At 37.4% G+C, this 27,985-nt stretch overlaps 1 protein-coding gene across 3 annotated transcripts in view; it reads left to right on the top strand.

The window, feature by feature from the left end:
- SLC25A16 (solute carrier family 25 member 16) overlaps positions 1-25,364 on the top strand; it is a 49,226-nt gene extending 23,862 nt beyond the window's left edge. The window contains exons 1-6 of one of the 3 annotated variants that reach the window (XM_032841704.1): positions 3,030-3,210; positions 14,734-14,855; positions 15,155-15,221; positions 19,559-19,721; positions 22,839-22,907; positions 24,119-25,364. In XM_032841704.1, coding sequence (XP_032697595.1) covers positions 14,736-14,855; positions 15,155-15,221; positions 19,559-19,721; positions 22,839-22,907; positions 24,119-24,275 — 576 coding nt within the window. In that variant the 5' untranslated portion in view covers positions 3,030-3,210; positions 14,734-14,735 and the 3' untranslated portion in view covers positions 24,276-25,364. Of the gene's footprint in view, positions 1-3,029; positions 3,211-14,733; positions 14,856-15,154; positions 15,222-19,558; positions 19,722-22,838; positions 22,908-24,118 lie in introns of those variants that run through there. The other 2 variants (XM_032841691.1, XM_032841695.1) reach the window with 2 other exon arrangements.
- Positions 25,365-27,985: the final 2,621 nt, after the last annotated feature.

Raw genomic sequence — 27,985 nt, forward strand, 5'->3', positions numbered from 1 at the left:
GGCAGTAAAGGTCAGGTCAGTAATTGTCTTGGCATCAGTCATGCTGGGTCATGCTGGTGTCAAGGCACTTGTCATTGCTTCAGGGGTGGTTTTCTACCCATCATGGGATGTTTGCTTGCAGTGTCTTTTGCCTGAGTTAAGAGATAAGCTGGAAAGGAGAACTTAAGCAATGAGAAAGCACAAACTGAGGTCAAAATGGAAGTAGCTGAAGTCTTTTCAAATCCCCAGCACCAAAACACCATTCCTTTTCTATGGAAGGAAAAAGGGATGACAGTCATTTCTTCTGTAGCTATTTCTTACTGATGGAGACAGTGTAGGGATTTTGGAATGACTCTGACAGTGTAGGAGAGCTTCTTCTTTTTTTTTTTTTTTAAGGTTTTATTTATTTATTTGACAGACAGAGGTCATAAGTAAGCAGAGAGGCAGGCAGAGAGAGAGGGGAAGCAGGCTCCCCACCGAGCAGAGAACCCGATGTGGGGCTCGATCCCAGGACCCTGGGATCATGACCTGAGCTGCAGGCAGAGGCCCCAACCCACTGAGCCACCCAGGCGCCCTGAGAGCTTCGTTTCTTAAGTCCCTCCTGAAATAGACAATAAGAGCATCTCTAAGCTTGTTCGAATGGCACAGGTTCCTGTTTGACAAATACAAAAAGTCAAATTTTAACAACTAAAAAGAAGAAGAACAAGAAATATAGCAATGCTTAGCAGGGTATATTTCCATTTGGGAGGAATCAAATTTAGCCAGTTGTTAAAAGGATCTAGAGCTAGGGCACCTATAGCAGTGATGTTTTGTTTACATCTTTCCTGGCTTTAGTTACATTATTTCTTTAAAAGGTTTTATTTATTTACTTGTCCGAGACAGAGGAATAGAGAGCCCAAGCAGAGGAGTGGCAGGCAGAGGGAGAAGCAGTCTCCCCGCTAAGCAAGGAGCCCGATGCTGTACTTAATCCCAGGATCTTGGGATCATGACCTGAGCCTAAGGCAGACACTTAACCAACTGAGCCACCTAGGCATCCCAAACTTTAGTTAAAATTTTAAAGTAATTTGGAATATAAACACTTTTTTTTTTAAGATTTTTATATTTATTGACAAATCACAAGTAGGCAGAGAGGCAGGCAGAGAGAGAGGAGGAGGCAGGCTCCCTGCTGAGCAGAGAGCCCGATGTGGGGCTCCATCCCAGGACCCTGGGATCATGACCTGAGCCAAAGGCAGAGGCTTTAACCCACTGAGCCACCCAGGCACCCCAAGGAATATAATCACTTTTAATGAAAGCACAGGTGCCTCCTTGGGCTGCAGTCAAGATATCAAGGGCCATTCAGGTTTTGAGGACTACTTTTTTTTTTTTAATAAGAATTTTTAAAAAAGATTTTATTAGAGAGAGAGCACACACATGCACACAAGTGACACAAGTGGTGGGGAAGGGGCAGAGAGAGAAGTATAAGCAGTCTTCCCACTGCGCAGGGAGCCTAACATGGGGCTTAATCCCAGGACCCTGAGATCACGACCTGAGTTGAAGGCAGACACTTAACTGACTGAGCCGCCCAGGTGCTCCTTGGAGGACCACGTTTTGAATCCATGTGGTTTCATCATTTTGGAAGTTGACTCCATTCCCGTTCTGTTTAAGAGTGGCTGCTATATCCCCAGCTAAAGCTTCTCTTTATAATTCTTCATCAGTAGAGATGACTCGTGGGACAAATATGGCTAAGGGATAAAATCACCAAGAACTCCTCTTTGCCTGATGTCGAGCTTTAACAATATCCTAATTAGGAAGAATTGCTGGCAAGTGGGAGATGACTCATCCCGGGAGATATGGGTGTCCCTCAGTGCACTGTCCAGTCCAGTTATAATGAAGGTGGGGCCATCCACTGTTTCCATAACTCCGTAGCTAACCCCATGGAGTGGGATATGCTCTGGCTTTTATTTTATATTTATTTTTTTTAAAGATTCATTTATATATTTTAGAAAGAGCATGAGTGGCAGAGGGAGAAGGAGAGAGAATCCCAAGCAGACTCCATGCAAAGCACAGAGCCTGATGTAGGGCTCGATCTCATGACTCTGAGATCATGACCTGAGCTGAAACCAGAGTTGGACGCTTAACCTATTGTGCCACCCAGGTGCTCCTGCTCTGGCTTTTAAGGATCAGTTTTGCTATCCCAGCCATACAGAATAGGTCGAGGTGATAGCTGAATTACAAAGTTGTTGGGGAGTTCATCCCATTGTCCAGCTGTTCAAATAAGTCTATGTCCATGGGGTCCTTTTATTACTCTCACAGAGTAATAGGCACGAAGATTGTCTATGCATGGGCTTTTGTGGCAGTTTCTCTGACATTTACCTCAAAATGTCTAGCTTAGGCAAATAATAGCATTCAAGGAAAGTTAATCAGAACTGGAGTCTAACATGCTCAAAGGTGTGTTATTGAAGCATAATTTTTCTCTTTAAAATCACCCTCATTTTCATCAAAGATAACCAAATGAAGACCAATTTGTTTGTAAAACAAGTCCAGTTTTAAACAACTTGGCCTAATTATTTATATAAGCACAGCAAGAACAGTGATTGTGACTATATTAGTCCTTTTAAATCTGCTCTGCTGGAACTTTGTATAAGGAATTTTATTTTACTTGTGTGTGTGTGTGTATGTATCTATATATATAATGTTTACTTATTTATGTGTGTGTGTGCATATATATATATATATATATATATATAATGTTGTTTACTTATTTATGTATTTATTTATGTAATCTCTACATCCAACTGGGAGCTCGAACTCATAACCCTGAGATGAAGAGTTGTATGCTATTCCAACTGAGCCAGCCAGGCACCCCTACAAGGAATTTTTTTTTTTTTAAGATTTTATTTATTTATTTGACAGACAGAGATCACAATTAGGCTGAGAGGCAGGCAGAGAGAGAGAGAGGTGGAAGCAGGCTCCCCGCTGAGCAGAGAGCCCGATGCGGGGCTCGATCCCAGGACCCTGGGATCATGACCTGAGCCGAAGGCAGAGGCCTTAACCCACTGAGCCACCCAGGCACCCCCCTACAAGGAATTTTAGACTGAACTTTTAGTAACCTTGCAAGGCCAGAAGCCAAGCCAAATTCTTGTGATCAGATTTGCCTATAGTACCTGTAAATTTAAGTGAATTCTTCTCAAGTTCCCCAAAATAGCCCGAGGTTCCTGCATCTGCCAGGGAGTGACCTTCTTTACTCACCAGGTAAGATTGCTGGGAACTTTGTTAGCAAGATCAGGTCAGCATTTCCATGGGGCTCCGTTGGCTCCATAAAGTCTACCTTAGTTCTTTAAAACTGTTTGGTCATATTGAGTCTATGCATGTCTTTCTCTAAATATGACCTTCCAGTCAAAGTCTTGACAAAGTAATCAATGTTTCCAATGGTGTCCTGTTACAAGGAGAACAGATTCTTCATTGCCTTAAAAGAAAGAATACTCAATGAAAGCTTATGAATTTTGGAGGGTTCAGGTAGGCAGTAAAGATAAATGTTTCAATTTGTTCACAAAGGAATATTTTATCGTATTTCTATAAGTCAGATATTTTGAGAGAAAATTTTTCCTTAAATCTGGAGAAGCAAACATTAGAAACAGCTATGTTTTGAAGAAGAGTTATAAAGACTATGATCATCTTTCTCAATTCATTTAGTCCCTGTTACTAATTCTTGTTCTGATTGAATGTAGCTTTTCCATTAGTGCTGGAAATTCTTACCCAGTTTAGTTTTATGATTTCAAAGATGTCAAAAACCTGTATTTGCCAGAAAGTCCTTTTCATGAATCTCCTTGAAAATGAAACATGTTTTCAAGAGCATCAGAACAATAATTATAAATAGCAAAAGACTAGGGGTGTCTGGGTAGCTCAATTGGTTCAGCGTCTGCCTTCAGCTCAGATCATGATCCCGGGGTCCTGGGATTGAGCCCCACATCGGGCTCCCTGCTCAAATGGGAGTCTGCTTCTCCCTCTCCCTGCCCCACCCTCTGCTTGTACTCTCTCTCTGTCTCTCTCCCTCAAATAAATAAATGAAATGTTTTATTTAAGACTAAAAGATGGACATGGTGAAATACTGGACGACAGTTCATTATAGTGCAGTTGACAAGGAAATGCAGTTACTTCTGTGACACAACATTTCAGTAACTAGAATGTCAAGTGAAGACCTTATACCAGGACATGTTAAAACTTTAGAGATTTCATATAACTTCTGGAACAGTTATAGCATTTACTCATACAATGTAACCTAAGAAGGCTATCACCATCTGTTTGACAGCGCTTCCCCTGTAACCCAACATGCCGAATAAATAAGCCCAATTAGTCAAAACACCTTCATTTAGAATTTGAATCTTGGGAAGTTTGTTAAAAACCTCAGAAGGTCGTTTGTTTGGGTTTTTAAAAAGTATTTATTTATTTATTTATTTGAGAGAGAGAGTGAGTGTGAGCATGAGTAGGAGGGGCAGAAAGAATGGGAGAGAATCCTAAGCAGACTTTGCTGAGTGCAAAGCCTGATGTGGGGCTCAGTGTCACAACCCTGAGATCATGATCTGAACGAAAACTAAAAGTTGGACGCTTACTGACTGTGTCACCCAGGCATCCCCCCCACCTTTTTTTGAATTTAAGTAATCTCTACATTCAATGTGCGGCTTGAACTCCCAATCCCAGGAACTCCCAATCCTGGGATTAAGTAATCTCTACATTCAGTGTGTGGCTTGAACTCCCAATCCTGCCTCCAACTGAACCAGCCAGACACCCCAAAACCAGAAGGTTTTAAAGTAGTTGCCTTAACAAGATTATAGGTTGTTATAAAACTAAAATTTTAATTATCTGTTTAACTAAGGTGGCAATAAAAGATTGTATAGAAGGTTGTATAGTTATTAGCAAAACTTAACTCCTTTAATATTGAGGAAGTTTTAACTTTGTTAAGTAATCAAAGACCTGATCATGACAAAATATAGAAACTGGTTTTTCTGGGCAGATAAAGGAAAGGAAAACACTTTTTTTTTTTTTTTTTACAATTTCTTATCAATTCCAGACCAACAATCTAAGAAAACTTTGTCTCTTTTTTTTTTTTTTTTTTGAAGATTTTATTTATTTATTTGACAGAGAGACTCTCAGAGAGAGCACAAGCAGGCAGAGCAGCAAGTAGAGGGAGAGGGAGAAGCAGGCTTTCTGCTGAGCAGGGAGCCTGACATGGGGCTCAATCCTAGGACCCTGGGATCATGACCTGAGCTGAAGGCATTTGCTTAACCTACTGAGCCACCCAGGCACCGCAGAACTTTGTGTTTTTAACAGAGAAAAAAGCCAAGTCTCAGTTTTACACCAGTGTATTTTTATTTTTTTAATGAGTACACTTTATTTTTATTTTTATTTATTTACTTTTGTAAAGGAAGCTCTATTCCCAACATGGGGCTTGAGCTCACAACCCTGAGATCAAGAGTCACAGAATTTACTCTCTGAGCCAGGCAGTCACCCCTACCAATATACTTTATTTTTTATTAATTTTTTAAAAGATTTTTATTTATTTATTTGACAGAGATCATTAGTAGGCAGAGAGGCAGGCAGAGAGAGAGGGGCGGAAGCAGGCTTCCCGACAAGCAGAGAGCCCGATGCGGGGCTCGATCCCAGGACCCTGAGATCATGACCTGAGTTGAAGGCAGAGGCTTTAAACCACTGAGCCACCCAGGTGCCACCCAATATACTTTTAAAACTCATTCATAGGGCGCCTTTGGGGTTCAGTTGGTTGAGCTTCCAACTCTTGATTTCAGCTCAGGTAATGATCTCACGGTTGTGAATTTAGCCCTGCATCCAGCTCTGTGTTGGGCGTGAAGCCAGTTTGAGATTCTCTTTCCTTCTCCTGTTGTCTCCTCCCCACCTCACCCTCCTATCCCCCCAACCAAAGAAACAAAGAAACTCATTCATTCCAATCTTAGTTCTGAACATGCTTAAAATTCTTTTCCAAGGATTCTACTTCACATACTTACAGCTTCCTTTATACATTCAGATTTAGTCATAAGCTTTCTTTCTCTAAATAAGAGAAATTTATTGTCTCTTGTAGGACAGTCTCATTGTAGGACAAAATTATGTTCTTTTCCCTCAACAAAAGTGTATTCTCATCCTTGTACCATTTTATTTATTCAGTCTACTTGTCCTTAACAATAACTTATGAAAATTTTGAGATAGACAATATTGATCTTCATTTTAAGTCATCTTTTTGCTGACAAATTGCAACAGAGATAACATGAATTTATTTGACATTTTAGAAAACCTTGATAGAATAAAAGTTTATATTTAATACTGATAACTCTAAAGACACGTTTATTTTAATTAAACCAACTATCTTGAGTTAGCTTTGATACTGAGTATGTTGCACGTCCTCTAAGAAATCAATTTTGTTCTCCACTGTCAGTTTTACCTGGGGCTCCAGTGAGGAAATCTGAACTAGGTGATTTAAGTCCAGGGGAACCTCTGGGCCTCTTCATGTTGGTTGGGGAGGTGCTTCAGTTTGAACCTCATGAGGAAGTAGCCGAACAGCTTGGGGTGCCTTTTGCTCCTTGATAGCAAGGGTAGGAGGAGCAGGAGCCCATGGTGTTGGAGGTGCTGAGGATGGTACAGGAGCTGGCTAGCCAGTGGTAGTGCAGGAGCTGGAGGAGAGGGAGGCCGAGGCAGAGGTGCAGGGGAGCCATTGGCAAGGCCAGAGACAGATTGAAAGTTTGGACTAACATTCCTTTATCTCTGTCTCCTGTCTTTACTTTTGCCAAGCCAGGCTTTTTTTCTCTGGCTGTTTTTCAGCCCTCTGCACCATTTGTTCAAAATATGTCCTAATGGACCTTCTTCAGGAGCAGAAGGCGTATTCCCTATCTTCCTAGGCAAAAGTTCAGAAAGAACACAGAAGAAACAAAATGAAACTAAACGAAACCAAGAGTACCTCCATTAGTATTCATTCTTCCCCAGAAGTCAGGGGTTTCACTGACTGAATGAACCAAATGGCTTCTTAGTTTTTGGTTCTCCCCAAAAGTTAGAGCTTCACCAGCTGAACCAGGTGGCTTCCTAGACAAAGCTAAGAAAACCAAACCAAAACCCCCTATTTGGAGGCAACCAAATGGGAGGAAGGAATTCAAGAGAGCCATTCAGTGGCCATCTTTCCTCTGAGCTTAATATATACATAGGCCAGGTGGTGTTACTAGAATATCATTTTCTTCTCAGTCATAGGTTTATAATTAAAAGTAGACCAGTCAGCCAATATTCTCTCTAGGCGGCTTTGAAAGGGTATAGAAATATTACTTCTCATCTGGTACATACACTCACATAGGTACAAATTCCAACAGAGATCCTGCCAAATATGTACCCTAGCTTCCTGTTTACTTCTCATTGTTCCTCTTTCCATCAGTACCCTCGCAAATTTCAGTGGTCTCTGCCACAACTCCAAGCTATGCAAGCCTGAACAAACAGGTTATGAAAACCTGACAGATGGTTCGAAAGTACCCAATAGTAGGGAACTAAGGAAGTACAGGATCCAATAGGCATTTATTGGGGGGAACTTACCAGGATCCAAATTTCTAGGGCCTGTTACTTCTAATTCATTTCTCTGTTTCACCAAATGCGCTTAAGACAGTTGGTGCCAGTTCTGGGCAACTGAGAAAGAAAGTCCTCAAAATGAAACAGGTTTCAGCAGCAAGTAGCCGCAGGTAGCTGACTCAGACCTATCACAGCCACTGGCTCAGGAAACACAGGGAGGTGAGAGGTACTGTCACAGCTAACTGCTCTCTACTGGGGAGTCCTGAGGGGGCTGGATAAATCCGAAGTATAGCTCCTGACTGGCTCACCAGAACTGTAGCTGGGGCTCAGGGGTACAAGAGCACCTGGCTCCAGGCTTCCCAAACAGACCAGGTTTGGCCACGTGCTGTGGATAAAATCCAGAGGTAGAGGAGGGGATGGCAGTAGAACAAGAAAGGCATTTATTTCTGTGACGCCATTACCCGGAATACAGTGGACTAACATCTCAAAGACTGTCTTGAAGGGTTGAAAATACTTCTAGGTTGATATAAGGAAATTGTGGACAAAGGTCGGTGAATACATGCAGGTGGGCAGTAAAGGTTAGGTCGATCATTGTTGTGATGTCAATCCCACGGGGTCTCGCTGGCTCAGGGCCATTGTTATTGCTTGAGAGATGCTCACAGGATTCTCTGCCCACTTGGTCTTTTGCCTGAGTTAAGAGATAAGCGGGAAAGAACTTAAGCAATTAGAAAGTGCAGACTGAGGTCACAATGGGGGTGGTTGAAGTCCTCTTTCATCTTCCCTCTACTGCCTCTGCCTTATAGTGTTAGTTCCTTTGTTAAGAATCTTTATGCTTCTTGCTGGAGCAGAACAAAAAATTTATATTTAAAAAAAATTCATATTTGTCATATATTCAGAATATAATCTCTGAAGTTTTAATGACCAAGAATTATCTTTCTTTAGTATCATGGTTACAAATAATTTGCAATCATAGGATTTTTGTGTTTTATACAGTGATAATGAGGTAGTGTTGAGCTCTTCAAAGCTTTGCAAATCAACAAAATCTAACTGCTGATTAAAGTATGTTTTTGGTTATCACAATTCCTGGATTCTATACTATGGAGACAATGAGAGGGTGAGAATCTAGGGGAAAAAGCAGTCACAGTCAGTCTAGATTCATCAGTAAGTCCTCAGTTTCTTTTTTTTTTTTTTTTAAGATTTTATTTATTTGACAGAGAGAGAGATCACAAGTAAAGAGAGAGAGAGGAGGAGGCAGGCTCCGAGCCCGATGTGGGACTTGATCCCAGAACCCTGAGATCAGGACCTGAGCTGAAGGCAGAGGCTTAACCCACTGAGCCACCCAGGCAGCCTCAAGTCCTCAGTTTCTTGACTAAGGGAGGGAAAGAGAAGTTTTGCACATACACAGAAATTGCAGGCACATCTCAACTTGATTGAGTCTTGTTGCTTCCTGGTAGGTGAAGATATACTGGTTTCTGTATTGGATTGTGGTTGTAAAATGGGGGAAGAAGAAAAATATCAACACCACTATCAGAGGTAGGTAGTTTCTGATTTCCCTTAATTGTACTTGGAGGACTTTTTTGGCCTCTCTGTAAAGCAGTGCTAGTTAGAATAGTAAGGAAGAGATATGTGAGTATAGAAAAAAGGCCAAAATGGGAGACACTATGTTTATGAATTGAAAAACCCCAGTCACCATGTGGATGACTGATATACATGTCAGTCTGATTACCAGCAGTCAAGCTGACTTCCCACTTTGTTACATATTCTTCTTCAGTAGTCCCTCATTGTTTTTTTTTTCCTTTTATATTATTAAAAAAATTTTTTTTATTTGAATTCTTGATTCAAAAGTGATTGAGAATGAAAGAATTCAGGTAAAAAGAGCAGACAAATGATTTGGTTCACAAAAGAAAGGATCGAAAAAATGAATAGCCTGGGTGGCTCAGTGGGTTAAAGCCTCTGCCTTCGGCTCAGGTCATGATCTCAGGGTCCTGGGATCGAGCCCAGCATCAGGCTCTCTGCTCAGCGGGGAGCCTGCTTCCCCCTCTCTCTCTGCCTGTCTCTCTGCCTACTTGTGATCTCTCTCTGTCAAATAAATAAATAAAATCTTTTAAAAAAATGAATAGCTTGAAAAAGACTGGGAGAATAATAACAGCTAACATTTAAATATAATATTTAGTTTATGTTGGGAATTATATTAAGCATTTATTTACATATATTAACTCATATATTAACTCACTTAAGCTTCATAAAAACCCTCATAGATTCTGAAGTTGACACCCAGGTTAAGTAGTTTGCTCAAGGTCACACAGCTAGTTAGAGGTAGAGTCTAATTTGAACTCAATCAGGCTCACTCTAGAGTCCATACTTATAAGTTCTTTTGATGATTTGATCAATTTTGATCATAAGTAAAAAATAAATAGTTTAAAAATAAAAAATAGATTAGTTGAAATGAGAAAAGTTCAAACCAAGAAAATAATGCTAGTGCTAGATTACTTGACAGGTAGACTATACCCCAGCGTAAGTCCCCAGCAAAGCAGGGAGTTTTGGTATTTTGAAAAAGCATTAATATAGTCATTGTGAGGAAAATCAGAACTTAGTTGGATATCCTCAAACTTATTTTACACTGTAATATTCTTTTTAGTTTGAACAATGTAAGACATCATAATCTTTTTCCATAGTTAGGATTTGTAGAAGTCTACATCTAGCCCTGTAGAGGGCTTCATAGTTTTATACTTAGAGTGAAGGGTAAAATATGATTATCAGAAGAATATTTCTTACCCCCCCTTCATTCCAAAAATAAGTAAACATTTAAAGTCACTAATTAGTTTTCAAGATTTCAGAGTGCAAAATTATTAAGAATTCTCTGCTTACATTCTAGGGCTTAAAATTACACTGAAATCATTAAGTTATTTTCAGGAATATTGAAAAACAATAACAAAACTTGGTGATTTTTATGTCCCTGTGTAACAAAATTCAACTGAGAAAATTTGAAGATCAGGTTGGCTTTTTCAACAACTCATCATTGGGCAGCATCCCATCTAGCAAGTAGAAATGAGGGCTGGAAGACTTTTATAACCAGAAGGGGGAAGAGATAAAGAAAGAGTGGGCACATTCCTGAAGAAGGTTGAAACTGCATTTAGGTTAAGTATTAAGACTTGGTGATACGAGCTTAGCTCAAGTGACTCCATTTTGGGCCTGTTGTTTCTTTTTTCTTTTTCTTTTTTTTTAAACCTGTTGTTTCTTTAAAAAAAAATTTTATTATTATTTGTTATTATTTTTAAATATTTTATTTATTTGACACAGAGAGAGAGCGCATAACCAGGGGGAACCACAGAGAGAGAGGGAGACACAGACTCCCTGCTGAGCAGGGAGCCCGATGCAGGGCTCAATCCCAGGACCCGGAGATAATGACCCGAGCTGAAGGCAGATGCTTAACCAGCTGAGCCACCCAGGCTCCCCAATTTTATTATCTATTTCAGAGATGGAGAGAGAAAAAGAAGCATGAGTGGGCAGAGGGAGAGAGGGAGAAGCAGACTCCTTTCTGAGCAGAGAACCCCATGTGGGGCTCCATCCCAGGATGCTGGGATAATGACCTAAGCTGAAGGCAGACACCTAACCTACTGAACCATCCAGGCACCCCTTGTTGTTGTTTTTTTTAAAGGGTTTTTCTTTTTTGTTTTTAATTTTATTTATTATTTGACAGAAAGTATAAGCAGGGGGAGCAGCAGGGAAAGGGAGAATCACACTCCTACTGAGCAGAGAGCCTGACAGGGGCCTCCAGCTGAGGGCCCTGGGATCATGACCTGAGCTGAAGGTAGACATTTAACTGCTTAATAACTGCTTAACTGGGGCGCCTAGGTGGCTCAGTGGGTTAAGGCCTCTGCCTTCAGCTCGGGTCATGATCCCAGGGTCCTGGGATCGAGCCCCACATCAGGCTCTCTGCTCAGTGGGGAGCCTGCTTCCTCCTCTCTCTCTGCCTGCCTCTCTGCCTCCTTGTGATTTCTGTCTGTCAAATAAATAGATAAATCTTAAAAAAAAAAAATAACTGCTTAACCAACTGAGCCATCCAGGTGCCGCCCCCCCCAATGCCCATTGATTTTTCTTAACAAATGTTAACAGGTTTTGTTTTTCTTTAGGAAGATTCGATTGATTTTTTTTTTAATTTAAAAGAAATATATGAAAACATGGCTAAAATAGGGGCTCCTGGGTCGCTCAGTGGGTTAAGCCTGTGCCTTTGGCTCAGATCATGATCTCAGGGTCCTGGGATTGAGTCCCGCATCGGGCTCTTTGGTCAGCAGGGAGCCTCCTTCCCCCTCTCTCTCTGCCTGTCTCTCTGCCTACTTGTGAACTCTCTCTCTTTGTGAAATAAATAAAAATCTTTAAAAAAAATGGCTAAAATATTGTGAAACTAGATCACAAGTTTAGCATTCCAGTAATCGTTGGCATTATTTTTTGCAATTCTCTGATATACAATTAGGTTATGCCCATTCCTCAGTCTGACTTATGGTCTTGCCAATTACATTCTGACTCATGGTTTTGCAACTTTTAAGCTAATGCCCTGTTTACCATTTCTGATTTCTGAATGCACTCATTTTCTACCAATTTGTCATTTGCCACTTTATGAATTCATTTATTTCATGTTAAGCCACCTGAAGCAAGTAAGAAGACAACTAGAATTTCTGAAATAAAAAATTAAGTTTAGAAATCACTAAGCAAATGTTGAATAATAAAACAAAATTACAAGAAAGCAACATATGTCATGGGATGAGCCAGAAAACTTTGTTTTGAATCCTACTCTTTGATACAGAAAACTATGAATTTGGTCAAGTTACTTAACTGATTTGAACCTCAATATTCTGAATTTGTAAAGCAGTAATAATAATATCCATCTTCGGGTGCCTGGGTGGCTCAGTGGTTTAAAGCATCTATCTTCAGCTCAGGTCATGATCCCAGGGTCCTGGGATCGAGCCGCAAATGGGGTTCTCTGCTCAGGAGGGAGCCTGCTTCCCCCCCGCCCCGCCTCTCTCTGCCTGCCTCTCTGCCTACTTGTGATCTCTGTCTGTCAAATAAATAAATAAAATCTTAAAAAAAAATAATATCCATCTTCTACCTTGTAGGATTGTTGGTGGTGTTTGGCATGTATTAGAGGTGGTATTTGTAAGGTACCTGATGTGGTGTGCTTGGCACATAGTCTTTATTGTTATGGGCAAACTAAAAATGTAAGGTTTAAAATGTCACAGCTATACCAGATACGCTAATCATAAATCAGCCTTTTCTTCCAGAGTCAAACCTGTTCTGACCATCATTAGGCTAATCTTGACCTAAAGTATTGCTCGTATTTAAAATTAAATACATTACTTCACATAAATTCGGGTGCCTGGGTGGCTCAATTGGTTGAGTATCTACCTTCCCCTAGGTCATGATCCCAGGGTCCTGGGATCCAGCCTTGCATGGGGCTCCCTGCTTGGTGGAGAGCCTGCTTCTTCTTCTTCCTCTGCTGCTCCCTCTGCTGTTCACCTTGCTCGTACTGTCTCTCACTCTCTCTCTCTCTCAAATAATAAATAAAATCTTTTAAAAAGTAAAAAAAAAAAAATAATTAAAAAGCTCTGTATAGTAAACTATCAAAAAACTGAAGACAACTTACCGAATGGGTGAAGACATTTGCAAATGATATATCCAATAAAACATTAGTATCCAAAATATATAAAGAACTGATACAACCCAACATAAAAATAACCCCAAATAATCCAATTAAAAAATGGACAAAAGACATGAACAGACATTTCTCCAAAGAAGATATGCAGATGGCCAGTGGACGCTTAAGATCCTCAACATCACTCATCATCAGGGAAATGCAAATCAAAACCACAATGAGATATCACCTCACACTTTGACCAGAATGGCTAAAATAACTCAAGAAACAGGTATTGGCAAGGCTATGGAGATACAGGAGCCCTCGTGCACTGTTGGTGGGAACACAAACTGGTTGAAGACAGTATAGAAGTTCCTCAAATAATTAGAAGTAGAATTACCATATGATCCAGTAATTCCACTACTGCATATTTACCCAAAGAATACAAAAATATTAATTCCAAAGGATGTACGCACTCTTATGATTATTGCAGCATTATTTACAAAAGCCAAATTATGGAAGCAGCCCAAGTATCCATCAATAGATGCATGGATAAAGATGTGAGACATACATACACACACTGGAATATTATTTTAGGCATTAAAAAAAAAAGAAATCTTGTCATTTGCAACAACATAGATAGAGCTAGAGAATAGTCTAGCTCCTAAGAATGTATAGAGTTGTTGAAACTATTATTGTATACCCGAAACTAACACTATGTTAACTGTACTGGAATTAAAATAAAATTTTAAAAAAGTAATACCTATTTTAAAAATACATGCTTTAATTTAAAAATAACCCAGCTGGATAGTTCATGCAATTTGAAAATTATATTTATTGATGAAAATTTAGAACTTAATACTAAATCTGCTTATTGGATTTTTATTCCTAAAACAAATTTTTCTAGGACTATGAGCATTTATATTTTTATTACGTTTCATCAACAACAAATTTACAAAAACACTAAGAAGAAAATAATGATCCTCCTTTGAAGTTTAAAAAAAATGCCTTTAAAATATTTTTATAAGAATTCCAAGGGGCACCTGGGTCGCTCAGTGGGTTAAGTGTCTGCCTTTGGCTCAGGTCATCATCCCAGTTTCCTGGGATTGAGCTATGCTCCCTGCTCAGTACGGAGTCTGCTTCTCCATTTCCCTTTCCCCCTGCCCCTGTGCGTGCGCTCATTCTCTCTCAAATAAATAAATAAAATCTTACAAAAAAATAATTCCTTTGATAAGTAAAACATCTCTTCATTTTAGGATCAGAGATAGTAAATTAAAAGTCAAATATCTTGCCTAGTGCTAGGAGATGGTTTTTTCTTTCTGGTATCTTACCTGGGAATAGACAAGAAATAGAATTTTAAAAAATACTCATAGTACTATTTTCGTGTTAATAATAAAACTTCACAGTGAGAAGAATTTGAAAAGACTTTACAGACTGACCCTTTGCTTACAACGTTGTTTTTCAGCTGATGATATTCTATCAGTAATATTTTTTATTGCATTGGGTTTTCAACATTGCTATAATTTGAGAGCACTCCTAATGCTAGGAAGATACATATATATGATTTTACATTTAAATTTCTACTTTTTTTTCAGGTATGACAGCAGTTATCTGTACTTACCCTCTTGACATGGTGAGAGTACGCCTAGCATTCCAGGTGAAAGGGGAACACACTTACACAGGAATTATTCATGCATTCAAAACGATTTATGCAAAGGTATTTCACATTTACTTTTCTCACCTATATTGTGCCCCCCTCTTTTTTATGTAAGCTCCATGTTCAACATGGGGCTTGAACTCTTGACCCCAAGATCAAGAGTCTCAAGCTCCACTGATAATTTGAATGTTATTTAAACTATTTTGTTTACAGTTATTGATATTAATAATAATTATGACACATCTATGTTTTGGGGGGGTTCCAAAATAATTTTTTCATTGGAATGTATGCTTTTGTTTTTTGGTATTTTCATACTAAGCACAATGTAATCTTACTTCTAATTTTTCTTCATTCAAAAGGAAGGAGGTTTCCTTGGATTTTACAGAGGCCTGATGCCCACTATATTAGGAATGGCTCCATATGCAGGTATTTTCAAATTTGGCAGAATCTTGATCTTTTATTCTTTTCTAAGAATGATTTTTAAATTTTAGCATTTTGTATTCAAGTCCTTATTCACTCTGGATTTATTTTTTTCTTCCTTGAGGATAATCATTTGATCGAGGACCATTTATTAAATTAGCCCCTCCTTTCCCCAGTGATCTGCAGTGGTACTTCTAAACATAATAGGTGCAGTTTTATGAATCTTTATATTTGGTAGGACAAGTCCCTTTACCTTTTTTTTTTTTTTTTAAAGATTTTATTTATTTATTTGACAGACAGAGATCACAAGTAGGCAGAGAGGCAGGCAGAGAGAGAGGAGGAAGCAGGCTCCCTGCTGAGCAGAGAGCCCGATGCGGGGCTCGATCCCAGCACCCTGGGATCATGACCTGAGCCGAAGGCAGAGGCTTTAACCCACTGAGCCACCCAGGCGCCCCACCTTTTTTTTTTTTTTTTTAAGATTTTATTTATTTATTTGACAGAGAGAGAGAGATCACAAGCAGGCAGAGAGGGAGGCAGAGAGAGAGAGGGAAGCAGGCCTCTCGCCCAGCAGAGAGCCTGATGAGGGGCTCGATCCCAGGACCCTGAGACCATGATCTGAGCCGAAAGCAGAGGCTTCAACCCACTGAGCCACCCAGGCACCCCTTTTTTTTCTCTCTCACTCTTTTTTTTTTAAAGATTTTATTTATTTATTTCACAGAGAGAGAGAGATCACAAGCAGGCAGAGAGGGAGGCAGAAAGAGAGAGGGAAACCTTTTTTTTTTTTTTAAGGAAAGTAAGAACTATAGATATTCTGTTATTCTATGCACTTTTAGAATCAGTTTTTGATATGGCACAAAAACCCTTGTTGGGATTTTGAATGAAATTTTATACAGATCTTGCACATTTTTGTTAGATATATTTATAGATACCATATAAGCTGTGTTGTGTCTTTTAGAAAATTGCATTTCCGTTTGTTGTTTGATTTAATTTTATCTGACCTTATAGCTAGCCATTATCCTACTTATTGATATTATAGCCAGCCACTATGTTACTTATAGATGCTTTGGGGTTTCTGTGTGGGAAATTCATATCCTGTACAAATAATACCATTTTTCTTATTTCCATTCTAATCCTTATTTCCTTATTTATTTATGTTTATCTTAACTTACTGTAACAGCTAAGGACTTACAGTACAGCAGTGAACAGAAGTGAAGTTACTGGGCATTTTAGCTCCTTAATGATTTTAAAGGGACTGTTTGTAATACTTCTTTACTTAGCATAATGTTCATATATGGCATAAAGGAAGTTTTGGTAAGAATTTATGTGAATTGATGTTGAATTTTATCAGACACCCTTTCCTACATTTATGGATGTGATCATATAGTTTTTTCCTTTAATCTGTTAATATGATGAATGGTCTTAATAGGTGTTCTAAGATCAACCCAAATTGATTATGACAAAATGACCTTTTTATGTCCTGTTGAATTAAGTTTGCTCATTGTTCTTAGAAGTTTTACATCTGTATTCCTAAATGAGATTAGCTTGTAATTTTCTTTTTGTAATATCCTTTTGTGGTTTGGGTATCAAAGTTATTTAGGTCTTACAAATGAGTTGAAGAGAATTTTCTCATTTTCCATCTTCAGGAATAATCTCTAATAAAATGATTAGAATTGTCTGTTTTTTTGAAAGTTTTCATTGTGGATGATTTTTATTTATTTATTTATTTATTTTAAAAGATTTATTTATTTATTTATTTGACAGGCAGAGATCACAAATAGGCAGAGAGAGAGAAGAAAGGAAGCAGGCTCCCTGCTGAGCAGAAAGCCTGATGTGGGGCTCGATCCCAGGACCCTAGGATCATGACCTGAGTTGAAGGCAGAGGCTTTAACCCACTGAGCCACCCAAGCACCCCTCATTGTAGATGATTTTTAAATACTGGTCTAATTTCTTAAATGGTTGTAGGACCATTCAGATTTTCTATCTTTTGTGGACCATTTTCGGTAATTCATACCTTTCTTTACCATTTTGAACCTGACCCTTTTGTATTAGTTTCCTTTTTTTTTTTTTTTTGACAAAAGATTTCCCTTATTTCATATTTTTTTACATCTGTTCTATTGTCCTTTTTTCATTTTTTTTGTTTAATCATTTATTAGATTTTTGCAAAGAATCAGTTTTGGTTTTTGTTTTCTTCTCTAGTCTACCTTTATTTTCCATTTCATTGATTCTTACTCATTTCTTAATTATCTCCTTCTTCCTCAGGTTTATTCTTCAGCTGGATGCTTACCTCATTCATTTTCATCCTTTGGGGTTTTTTTTTTTTTCCTAATAAAGGCTTTCCCCCCGCTAAATCCTACTTCAGCTGTATCCCATGAGTTTATTTTATTCATTGTTTTTACTTAAAATGTGGAAATTTTCAAACATGTTCAAAAGTAGATAATAGTATACTGAGCTACCATGCACCTAGCACCTACCTTCAACAATGATCAACTCACTACCAATCTTTTTTCACCTATGCCCCTAAATACTCCCTCCACTCTCATCCCAAATTGTTTTAAAGCAAATCCATTTTATTTCATCTACAGTATTTCAGTATTCAGCTCCTATCTATGCTTTTTCTTTTAAAGCATAACCATACACTTTTGGTTTTCAAACAAAATCATGAATATTTGCCTAGTGTATTTTTCAGTTTTTTATTTGCTACTTTTTCATGTCTTTGTGTTTTAGGTATTCCTTTTGCAATCATTATGTAACTGGGTATTTTTAAAAATTTGTACTTGTTTCTATACTTTGCTATTTGATTTCTACCTGTGGGCTTTTCTTTTTATGTTTTTAAAAATTTCTTTCTTGTTTGCTTATTTTCTGAACTCTTACCCACTGTTTTGTATAAATTTACTTGTCCCTTTCTATGGTCGTTGGTCTTTAATTATGATCTTAATCTCCCAAGTTTCAGACCCAGTGATTCCATCTTCTGCAGACCCAGTGGCAAGATCCATCTCAATAGCTTTCTGCTATTGGCTTCATTATTTAGAGTCACTTCATGTCTCTCATGGGCCCACAACTCCCAAGTGGGCTCCAGCTTATATTTTTGGAAGGCTGTGGTGCTGGGGTTCTTGAAGACCTTCTCAGCCTTTTTGGAAGTCCGGTAGCAATGACAGAGTCATTCAGAGTACCTAGATTGCTGTTATGTTGGAAGCAGAACTTCATAATTTTTTGCTCTATTTTCTTCTCTAAGTTTTTTGTTTTTAAAATATTTTTAGCCTAATTATATATATACATAATTTTGTTTCTTCATTTTTCCCCATTTCCCAAACATTTTTCATATGTTTGAATATTCTTTACAAATGTCATTTTTATTAGTTGTGTCATATTTCACTGAATACTATTCCACATCATTTAGATATTTCTAATTTTTTTAACTTACTTTTAACCTGCAATTAATTTCCTCATTATGAGCCTTTTCAGATTTTAGATTGTCTTTAAAATAGACTTCCCAAATATAAAAGTATATGAATATTCTAAAATTATATATCACCAATTCAAAATATTGTAATAAGAATTTTGTATAAAGAATAAATGTATATATTGAGGTATTCGCCTAGACTGAATTTTTGTTAGTGCTCATTTCTTGTTAAGCATCAGGAATATTTTAAATATCTTTTATAATTTAGTAGATATCAAGTTATCTTGAGTAATGTTTAGTTATTAGAATTGCTTGAATTCTATTCTTGATTTTGTTAATATAGACTTTAATGGGTCTATTATAAAATCATGTAAATGTTCAGCAAGCACCAAGTACATGTTATTGATAAATTAATATTTATTAGATTTCACATGTCTTGTGATACAATATGAACATTTCTTTCATGGTTACAACTCTGCCCTGAAGACAAAATTAGATGCTGAGTTAAAATAACAATTCTTTGTCACTCCTGAAGTTTTTTTTATCTTATCACCATCATTGTTAATGTGAATATAAGTTGTCATATTTACTTGTAATTATTAGTCATGAATTTTAACTTTTACCCATGTGAAACCTTGGAAACTATTTAATTCTATTAATATATAAAGTGGCATTTATAACCAACTACTGCCTTTATTCAATAAACTGAAGTATATATTAGTGTATGAAAACCATGGCTATACTTTTTATAGGTGGTTATTTTGTCATCTTTAGGTTACTTATAAATGTTAATTAAACCTTTTTCTTATAGAATAAGCCAAACATCAGAAATCAGGAAATGTATAGTTTGTTCCTTGAGTTAATTGTTTATTATGAAGAATAGTGTCTTTTTATGACTCATGTAATATTAAGCATCATGGTGAATCTATATTTTGTTTTTCAGGTGTTTCATTTTTTACTTTTGGTACCTTAAAGAGTGTTGGGCTTTCCCATGCTCCTACCCTTCTTGGCAGACCTTCATCAGACAATCCTAATGTCTTAGTTTTGAAAACCCACATAAATTTACTTTGTGGTGGTGTTGCTGGAGCAATAGCACAGACAATATCGTAAGTTTCTTCATCAACTTAATTCAATCTAATCGCAGTTTCAGTCTTGATTTTCAGCATTAGTTAATCATTTTATTTTTTCTAATAGATAATTTAAGCACAGGATCCCTTGCAAAATATAAGCTGTAATCTAATACATTTTTCCAGATGTAGCACTTTAAGCATGTTGTAAATAATTAGGTGCCAAATTGACCAAGTTAATTTGAACCCATCCAGATTCCCGTGCATTCATTTAAAAGAAAGAAAGAGGGGCACCTGGATGGTTCAGTCCACATAGCGTGTGATTCTTGATCTTGGACTTGTAAGCTCGAGTTCCACATTGGGTGTAGAGATTACTTAAAAATAAAATCCTTTAAAAAAATAAAATAAAATCCTTAAAATTTTTTTTTAATGAAAGAAAGATAAAAAAAGCAAGATAGAATTTTTAAGTATGGTCATCATACATATTTTCTTATGAATTTGCCTTTATGAGTTTCTGAAATCTGAGCTCTGTGTGTGTGTAAGGAGACACTTCTCTTGCACTAAATCTTGAAGGGTTCTTTTGTGCCAGGCAGTGTACTAGACTATAGGACTTTTGCTGAAGGCAAAACAAAGTTATTGCTTCAAAAAGCCTATATTCTTAAGACAGTGGCAATACAATAGAATTATATCTTAATAGAAGTTGTGGGAATATAGACAAAGGTATTACTATATTGTAATTGGGAAGGTGATTTCCAAGAATTTCCCAGCCCAAGAGAGATTGATCAAAGAGGCTGGCACACTAGGAAGCAGGAACTTTTCAGACACAAGAAGAAAAGCTTTCTGTGACTTGAGGAGTATCGTGAAAAATAGGAAGTAGTGTCACAAAGACAAAAAAGAGTATCCGGGCGCCTTGGTGGCTCAGTGGGTTAAGCCTCTGCCTTCTGCTTGGGCCATGACTCTGCTCAGTGGGGAGCCTGCTACCCCTTTTCTCTCTCTCTCTGCCTGCCTCTCTGCCTACTTGTGATTTCTCTCTCTCTGTCAAATAAATAAATAAAATCTTAAAAAAAAAAAAAGAGTATCCAATGGTAAGGAAAAGTCAAAGTAAAATAAGTACCAAAATGTAAGGTGTTTATTAGATTTTACAATGAAAAGATCACCTTTGCAAAAGCAGATTCAGTGTACCTTTGTGTGGAAGCCAATTGTACGAGGTTGAAGGTCAAGAAGAAAAGGTGTATGATTTATTTTTATAAACCTGACTGTGGAACCTTGCTCATTTTCAGAAACCCTCCAGCTCCCTGATTCTCTTCTTGTTTTTACTGCCTTTTTTCTTTACTACTCACTTCCAATTTAGATCCTTAAAATTTGTCCTTTCTTTCCCACTTCTTTGCTTAAACTGTATTCTGTACCTTTTGACTCTTAGCAAATCCGAAAGCTCCCTTTCAGTTCTTTTGCTTCCTTTCAGTTGTTCTAGTTCTGGGTTTTTGTAACAGTAACCTCTCTCGGTATTTTCTTTGTTCATATCCTCATCTTGCTACCTATTCATGTTGATTTGTCAAGGCCCAGCCTGACTTTAGTCCTCTGCTCTTCCCATGAATACCTAGAATAGCTCATCTATCTTTATGGTTTCAGTGGTCACTTCTGCACAGATAACAAATTCTATTTAAGTCTTTATTACTAACTCTCCATTACTTCTCTAGCAAGCTCTTGGATGTTTCTACTTGGACTTCTGCCATCAGTGCAAACTCCATAGTCCAGGTAGTACTTTCTTCTCTTCCTCTTGGTGACAATCTTCAGCTCCTAGCTTTCTTATTCATTACTGATAACTATTAATCTTCTAGCCCTGGTAATATCTTGAAATCAATTTTCACATTCCCAATTATCACTCTGTCTTATTTTTTACTGTAGAACATTGCCCAATGTGCTTTTTCTTTCTGTTATTTCCCTTGTTCTACTCCCTGTACCTGGTCTTCTTCCATTCCCTCCTTTCTACTAACCAATTCCTGGTACTCACATACGTCTTCCCCTGTTTGGAAACTGAATCCTTCAGGTTGAGGTTTTTGTCCCTTAATTCTCATAAAGTTTCTTCCTCTTACTATCCCCCTTAAAAAAATAATTCCTGGAGATGCTATTGAAATACATATGGAGCTTTAGTGACTGGTAATGTTACTTCTTAAACTGTTCGATTAAAAAACACGGTTTCTTTTCAATTATAACATTTCATTGAAAATAGAAATGTATATAAAAGTATATTATTATTTTTGTTATATATCATTTAGGTATATAGTATGTACCATGGAAATCTTTGAATAGGAAAGTAGAAAACAGCTTTGTCACACTGGAGCATGTCTCTAAGATTCAATTGACTAATGTTGGGATAATAGTACCTACTTCACGTAGTTGTGAAGATACAATGAGATAATTTACATAAATTGTTCAGCATAGGACCTAACACGAGTAGTCAATATTAGCAAAATAGAAGTAATTTTAAAAAACCACTTGTGGTCCCACTCCTATAAGAGATTACTTTTATAAATTTCATTTCAGGTAATTTTTTTTTTTACATAGCATTTTCTCTGTCTTCTAAATGCAATATGTGTATTGTTGGTTTTTGTCCTTAAGGGAAAATTTTTTTGGTCTACTATATACTGGGGGACTTGCTGAATACTCATAGAATAGTGGTTCTCATCTGGGGGTGATTTTGCCCCCAGTGGACATTTATTAATGACTGGAGACAATTTTGACTGTCACAGCTGGCATGTAGTCAGCAGAGGCCAGGGATGCACTTACAGCACAGGATAGACCCCGCACAATTAAGAATTACCCAGTCTAAAATGTCCATAGTGCCAAAGTTGCCAAGCCGTGTCTTAGCTTCCAACAATGAAAAATACTCAGTTTGAATCTTCAGAAAGTAGCATTTAATTTGGCCTTGAGGAACGAATAGAACACTGTGTTGTAATGCTGAGAGAGAAGAATCATCTAAACCAATGGAACCACATAAGCAAAAGCAAGACCTTATGGGCTTATATACGGGCTCCCAAAACAATAAAAACATAGGAACACATTCTTTTCTAAGGAAATAATATATAGGGCTTTGTATTCAATAATTGTTGAGTAGAACACTAAAAATCATTTTTAAGTCCTGCCTTTTTCTTCTAGCTACCCATTTGATGTAACTCGTCGGCGAATGCAATTAGGAACTGTTCTTCCAGAGTTTGAAAAGTGCCTGTAAGTTCTCGTTCTCTGTCATTGTTCATTTTCTTTAGGAAATGTAATGTTTAAAGTGAGTAGGGAAATAGGACTATGGTCTTACTAGTTGTCCAGATATTATTATGAAATAGTGTTGCCAGTAAATATTACAGACATAGTCCAAACAAAATAGATTGGACTAATGAGCCTGGCAGTTCTGTGTATAATGCTTGTACTTGTTTGGAATGAATTGCTGCTTTATTGTGAATTTTCAGGTTGGTGGGTTTTTTTGTTTTGTTTTGTTTTGTTTTTAATATTTTATTTATTTATTTGACAGAGAGAGATCACAAGTAGGCAGAGAGGAAGGTGGCGGGAGTGGGGAAGCAGGCTTCCTGCTGAGCAGAGAGCCTGATGCAGGGGCTCGATCCCAGGACCCTGGGATCATGACCTGAGCCAAAGGCAGAGGCTTTAACCCACTGAGCCACCCAGGTGCTCCTTAAAAAATTTTTATTATGGGACACCTGGGTGGCTCAGTGGGTTAAGCCACTGCCTTCGGCTCGGGTCATGATCTCGGGGTCCTGGGATCGAGTCCCACATCGGGCTCTCTGCTCAGTGGGGAGCCTGCTTCCCTCTCTCTCTCTCTCTGCCTGCCTCTCTGTCTGCTTGTGATCTGTCAAATAAATAAATAAAATCTTTAAAAAAAAATTTTATTATTATATTATTTTCAGCTTATTTTTACACTTATTTTCTAAAAGCTATTTAAGATGGCATTTTGGCTTCTTTTAAAAATGCTGTTATGGGGTACCTGGGTGACTAGGGGGTTAAGCCTCTGCCTTTGGATCAGATCATGATCTCAGGGTCCTGGGATCGAGGCTTGCATAGGGCTCTCTGCTCAGGAGGGAGCCTGCTTCCCCCTCTTTCTCTGCCTGCCTCTCTACCTGCTTGTGATCTCTCACTGTGTCAAATAAAAAAAAAAAATGCTGTTATGGGAGGGTTGGCGCCTGGGTGACTCAGTTGGATAGGTATCTGACTTTGCTCAGGTCATGATGTCAGGGTCCTGGAATTGGGCCCTGTATCCATCCAGGCATGGCGCTCAGCAGGGAGTCTACTTGTTCCTCTGACCCCACTCATGCTGTGTCTCTCTATCAAATAAATAAATAAAATCTTTTTAAAAAATGCTATTATGGATCCTGAAATTGTCTCTTCATGAGTGGGTATAATGGTTTTGTCATTTAATCATTATCTTTCAGTACCATGTGGGAGACTATGAAGTATGTCTATGGACACCATGGAATTCAAAAAGGATTATATCGTGGTTTATCTCTTAATTACATTCGCTGTGTTCCCTCTCAAGCAGTGGCTTTCACAACATATGAACTTATGAAGCAGTTTTTTCACCTCAACTAAAGAAAATCACGTTTTCTTTTTCTTAATAGAATTTCAGAGGGAGAAACAAAATGTTACTTTAATTTTGGAAGGAACATTACTTGAAGGGGGATATTTGCCTTGTCACAGGAACCACTGGTTTTTTAGTACTTGATTTTTTTTTTTATTCGTCACAAATCAGAAGTGCTTACTGTGCTTTTTGATGCCAAATGTTATACCTTAGAACATTGAAAAAAATTCCTAAGCTGATGCTGGCTAATCAGTTAGGTTATTTGAAACTATTTTAAAGTGTTACTTGGAAGTAGAACTAACTTAAAATGGGATTTAAGAGGTTGCCATTAGCTTTATCATGCTTTAATTCCAAGCTTTAATTATAATCATGATTTTCAAAGACTCTACGATTGGTTATTATAATTACAATAAATAGGCTTGGTTATATGCAGCAGAATGGTGAAAACTGAATTTTTAAGTTATGTAAAACATAGCTTGGGGGGTTGGTGCTTGGCTGGCCCATCCAGAAAAGCATGTGACTCTTAATCTCGGGATCATAAGTTTGAGCCCCACTCTGTGTGTAGAGATTACTAAAAATAAGAAAATTAAAAAAAAAACTTACAAACATGTAGTTTAGATGCCAGCATTGAAGATTATTCTTATTATCTCTTTTCTCATAATTCTGCTCCACTGCATAAAGGGACTGACACTTTTCTCTTTGTTTTTAAATAAAATAAATGTTGTATTTAAAAATTAGCCTTGTAGAAACTCAACAATAAATGAAGAATTTTCAGGTATTGCTCAAATATTATCACTAGGTACTAGGTACTATGACTGACTTAAATTTGTTTTTAAAAGTCAATGTATTTCCCAAAGGCAGTAATAATAAATACTGAATATCTTTGCTCTCAAAACAGATTAGCATTATAAATTTGTTTTTGTTAGGTGATTTGGTATACACTAGAAAATTTATTTAAGTGGACTGTGAAATATCCATTAATATAAGATGTGTATGTCAAAAGAATGTAAGGTATTTTGTCATGATATATCAACTAGTTCTTCCATGTAAAATAATTTTAGTGCAATATAACCTTAAGTAGAAATGTAAGACATGATTTAATTCTTTATGTTAAAATGGTTTAAAATATAAGAATTCCATTTACTGTGTTTTGATTACCTTTTATCTTTTATTGTAAGCATGACAGAAATGAGAAGGGAACAATTATGGTTCTGTCCTCAGAAGTAGTGATTTGTAGAATTGATGTGATTCTTTTTGATCAATGCAAACTATTTTAATTGTTCTAACTTTATAATTTTTCTATTGAGGTAAAATTGACATATAGCAATATATTAGTTTCAGGTGCACAATGTAATGATTCAATATTTGTATTTACTGCAAAATAATCACCACAGTAAGTCTAGTTACCATCTAGTTGATGTATTAGAAAACTAAGTTGAAAGTGTTATTTCTGCTTCAGTTTTAATTTTGTTTACATAAAAGATTTTTTGTCATAACTTAGTAAAAATTAGATGAGCTGGTTTCATTTTCAAAGTCTTTATTTTAAAATGAATATGTATCTTTGTATGATTTGTAAGTGTACCCACAAGTAGAAATACATGTGTTCTTAAAACTATTTTGTATATTTTCATTTCTGGGCTACATTGTAGCTAAATATTGTTATCAAATCTCAAGATAATTTAAATGTATGAAATAAGTATCTCAGTTGTGTTATCAATAAAAGAGGACTGCAAATATTTTTTTAAATAAAAATTTGCATTCTATGTCTATTATAGAATACATAGGATATTAAAAATAAATTTTATTTGTATTTTGGCCATTATTTCTCCTTTTTAACTGTTCACATTATTAAAAAAAACTGTTCATTGTTGTGAATAAACAATGAATGTTGGAACACTGAAAAAATAAAATTCAATTAAAAAAAACTATTCACATCATTGAAGCACAAATGCTAAACGTAAGTAGTTAGAATGTAAGAGTATTTAAAATAGTGACTGTATTTATTTGATTTATTTCAGATTGATGACCCAAAGTGTATCTTGCCAGGTTATCTTCCACTGAGGATTGACTGTTTCTGTTTTGATTTCCACTATTACTCTTCCTGCCTTTTGTGGGAATAGCCCTGTGATCTATAGAATGGGACAGACCACTGTCCCATAGGGATTGATAAGTGAGTTACCACTCCTAGCTCACAAGGGTATGGAGTTAGAAAAGTTAATAGGTATATATAATAATATCTTACCCTCTTTCCCCTCTGGGTATTCAACATCCATCTGTTCGGCACCCATTGTGTGTCAGGCATTATGGATAGCTTACCTTAGGAAGTCTGTTAGCTGTACTTTCAGTCCGATTTGGATGTCGAACAGCATCCAACATCAGGTATTTCTCTAATAGAGTATGTCCTACACTTCATGGTAACTGCTTGTTTACCTATGTCCCCCGAGATGGTTCTCTCAAGGATTGAGCTCTGCCTTCATCCCCTATAAGGAGGACAGGGTGAGGCACCATAATGGATGCTAAATGATGTTTATTGAAGAAGGATGGCTCAGTCCATGTTTTTGGAGACTTTATGTTCAGTGGGAAGAAATAAGGCACATGGGAAGAACAATTTGAAAAGACAACCCTGAAATCAAGACCTGAGCTGAAATTTAAAGAGTTCAGTACTGAAAGATACAGAGAGTGTCTTTCAAAAGTAAGGATGGAAAAATTCTTAACAACATAGCAAATCAGGCACCTGGCTACCTCAGCCGGTAGAGCATGCAACTCTTGGTTCTGGGGTCATGAGTTGGGTGTAGACATTACTTTAAAAAAAATTAAATAAATAAAGTAGGCAACATACTAGCAAATTAAACCCAGTGATACATAAAAAGTTTATTATAGTATAATCAAGTTGAATTTATCCTAGGATTACCAAATGGTTTAACAATCTAAAGTCAATAGTGTGATTTCCAGTAATAACAGCATAAAAGAGAAAATCCTTCAATGGATGCAGGAAAAGTACTTGGAAAACTCACTATTGATTCATTATATAAACCAGTAACATTAGAACAGAAGAGACCTTCCTCAATCTGATAGGGGGCATTTTGTCAGATTACATTTTGCAACAATACATTCCATCTCACCTGCTCTTCTCATGTGTCATTAACACTCATCCCATCAAGAGGTAAGGACTATGTGGGGTACCTGGGTGGCTCAGTTGTTAAGTGTCTGCCTTCTGCTCAGGTCATGATCCGGGAGTCCTAGGATCAAGTTCCACATGGGGCTCCCTGCTCAGCGGGAAGTCTGCGTTTCCCTCTCCCACTCCCCCTGCTTGTGTTCCCTCTCTCGCTGTCTCTCTCTCTGTCAAATAAATAAAATCTTTTAAAAAGAGAGAGAGAGAGGGCGCCTGGGTGGCTCAGTGGGTTAAGCCGCTGCCTTCGGCTCAGGTCATGATCCCAGGGTCCTGGGATCGAGTCCCGCATCGGGCTCTCTGCTCAGCAGGGAGCCTGCTTCCCTCCCTCTCTCTGCCTGCCTCTCTGTCTACTTGTGATCTCTCTCTGTCAAATAAATAAATAAAATCTTTAAAAAAAAAGAGAGAGAGAGAGAGAGACTATGTTCACCTCTTAAATTTGGCTTGGTGCACCTAAGACTACAGTGGGAGTAAGGCTATGTGACTTTTGAGGTTATGTCACAGTGCTGAGATGGCTTCTTTTGCAATTCTTGCTCCTGGAATCCAGCCACC

Source organism: Lontra canadensis, unplaced genomic scaffold (genome assembly GCF_010015895.1).
Source record: "Lontra canadensis isolate GAN:19392208 unplaced genomic scaffold, GSC_riverotter_1.0 scaffold3, whole genome shotgun sequence".
In the NCBI taxonomy this organism is placed as follows: Eukaryota; Metazoa; Chordata; class Mammalia; order Carnivora; family Mustelidae; genus Lontra; species Lontra canadensis.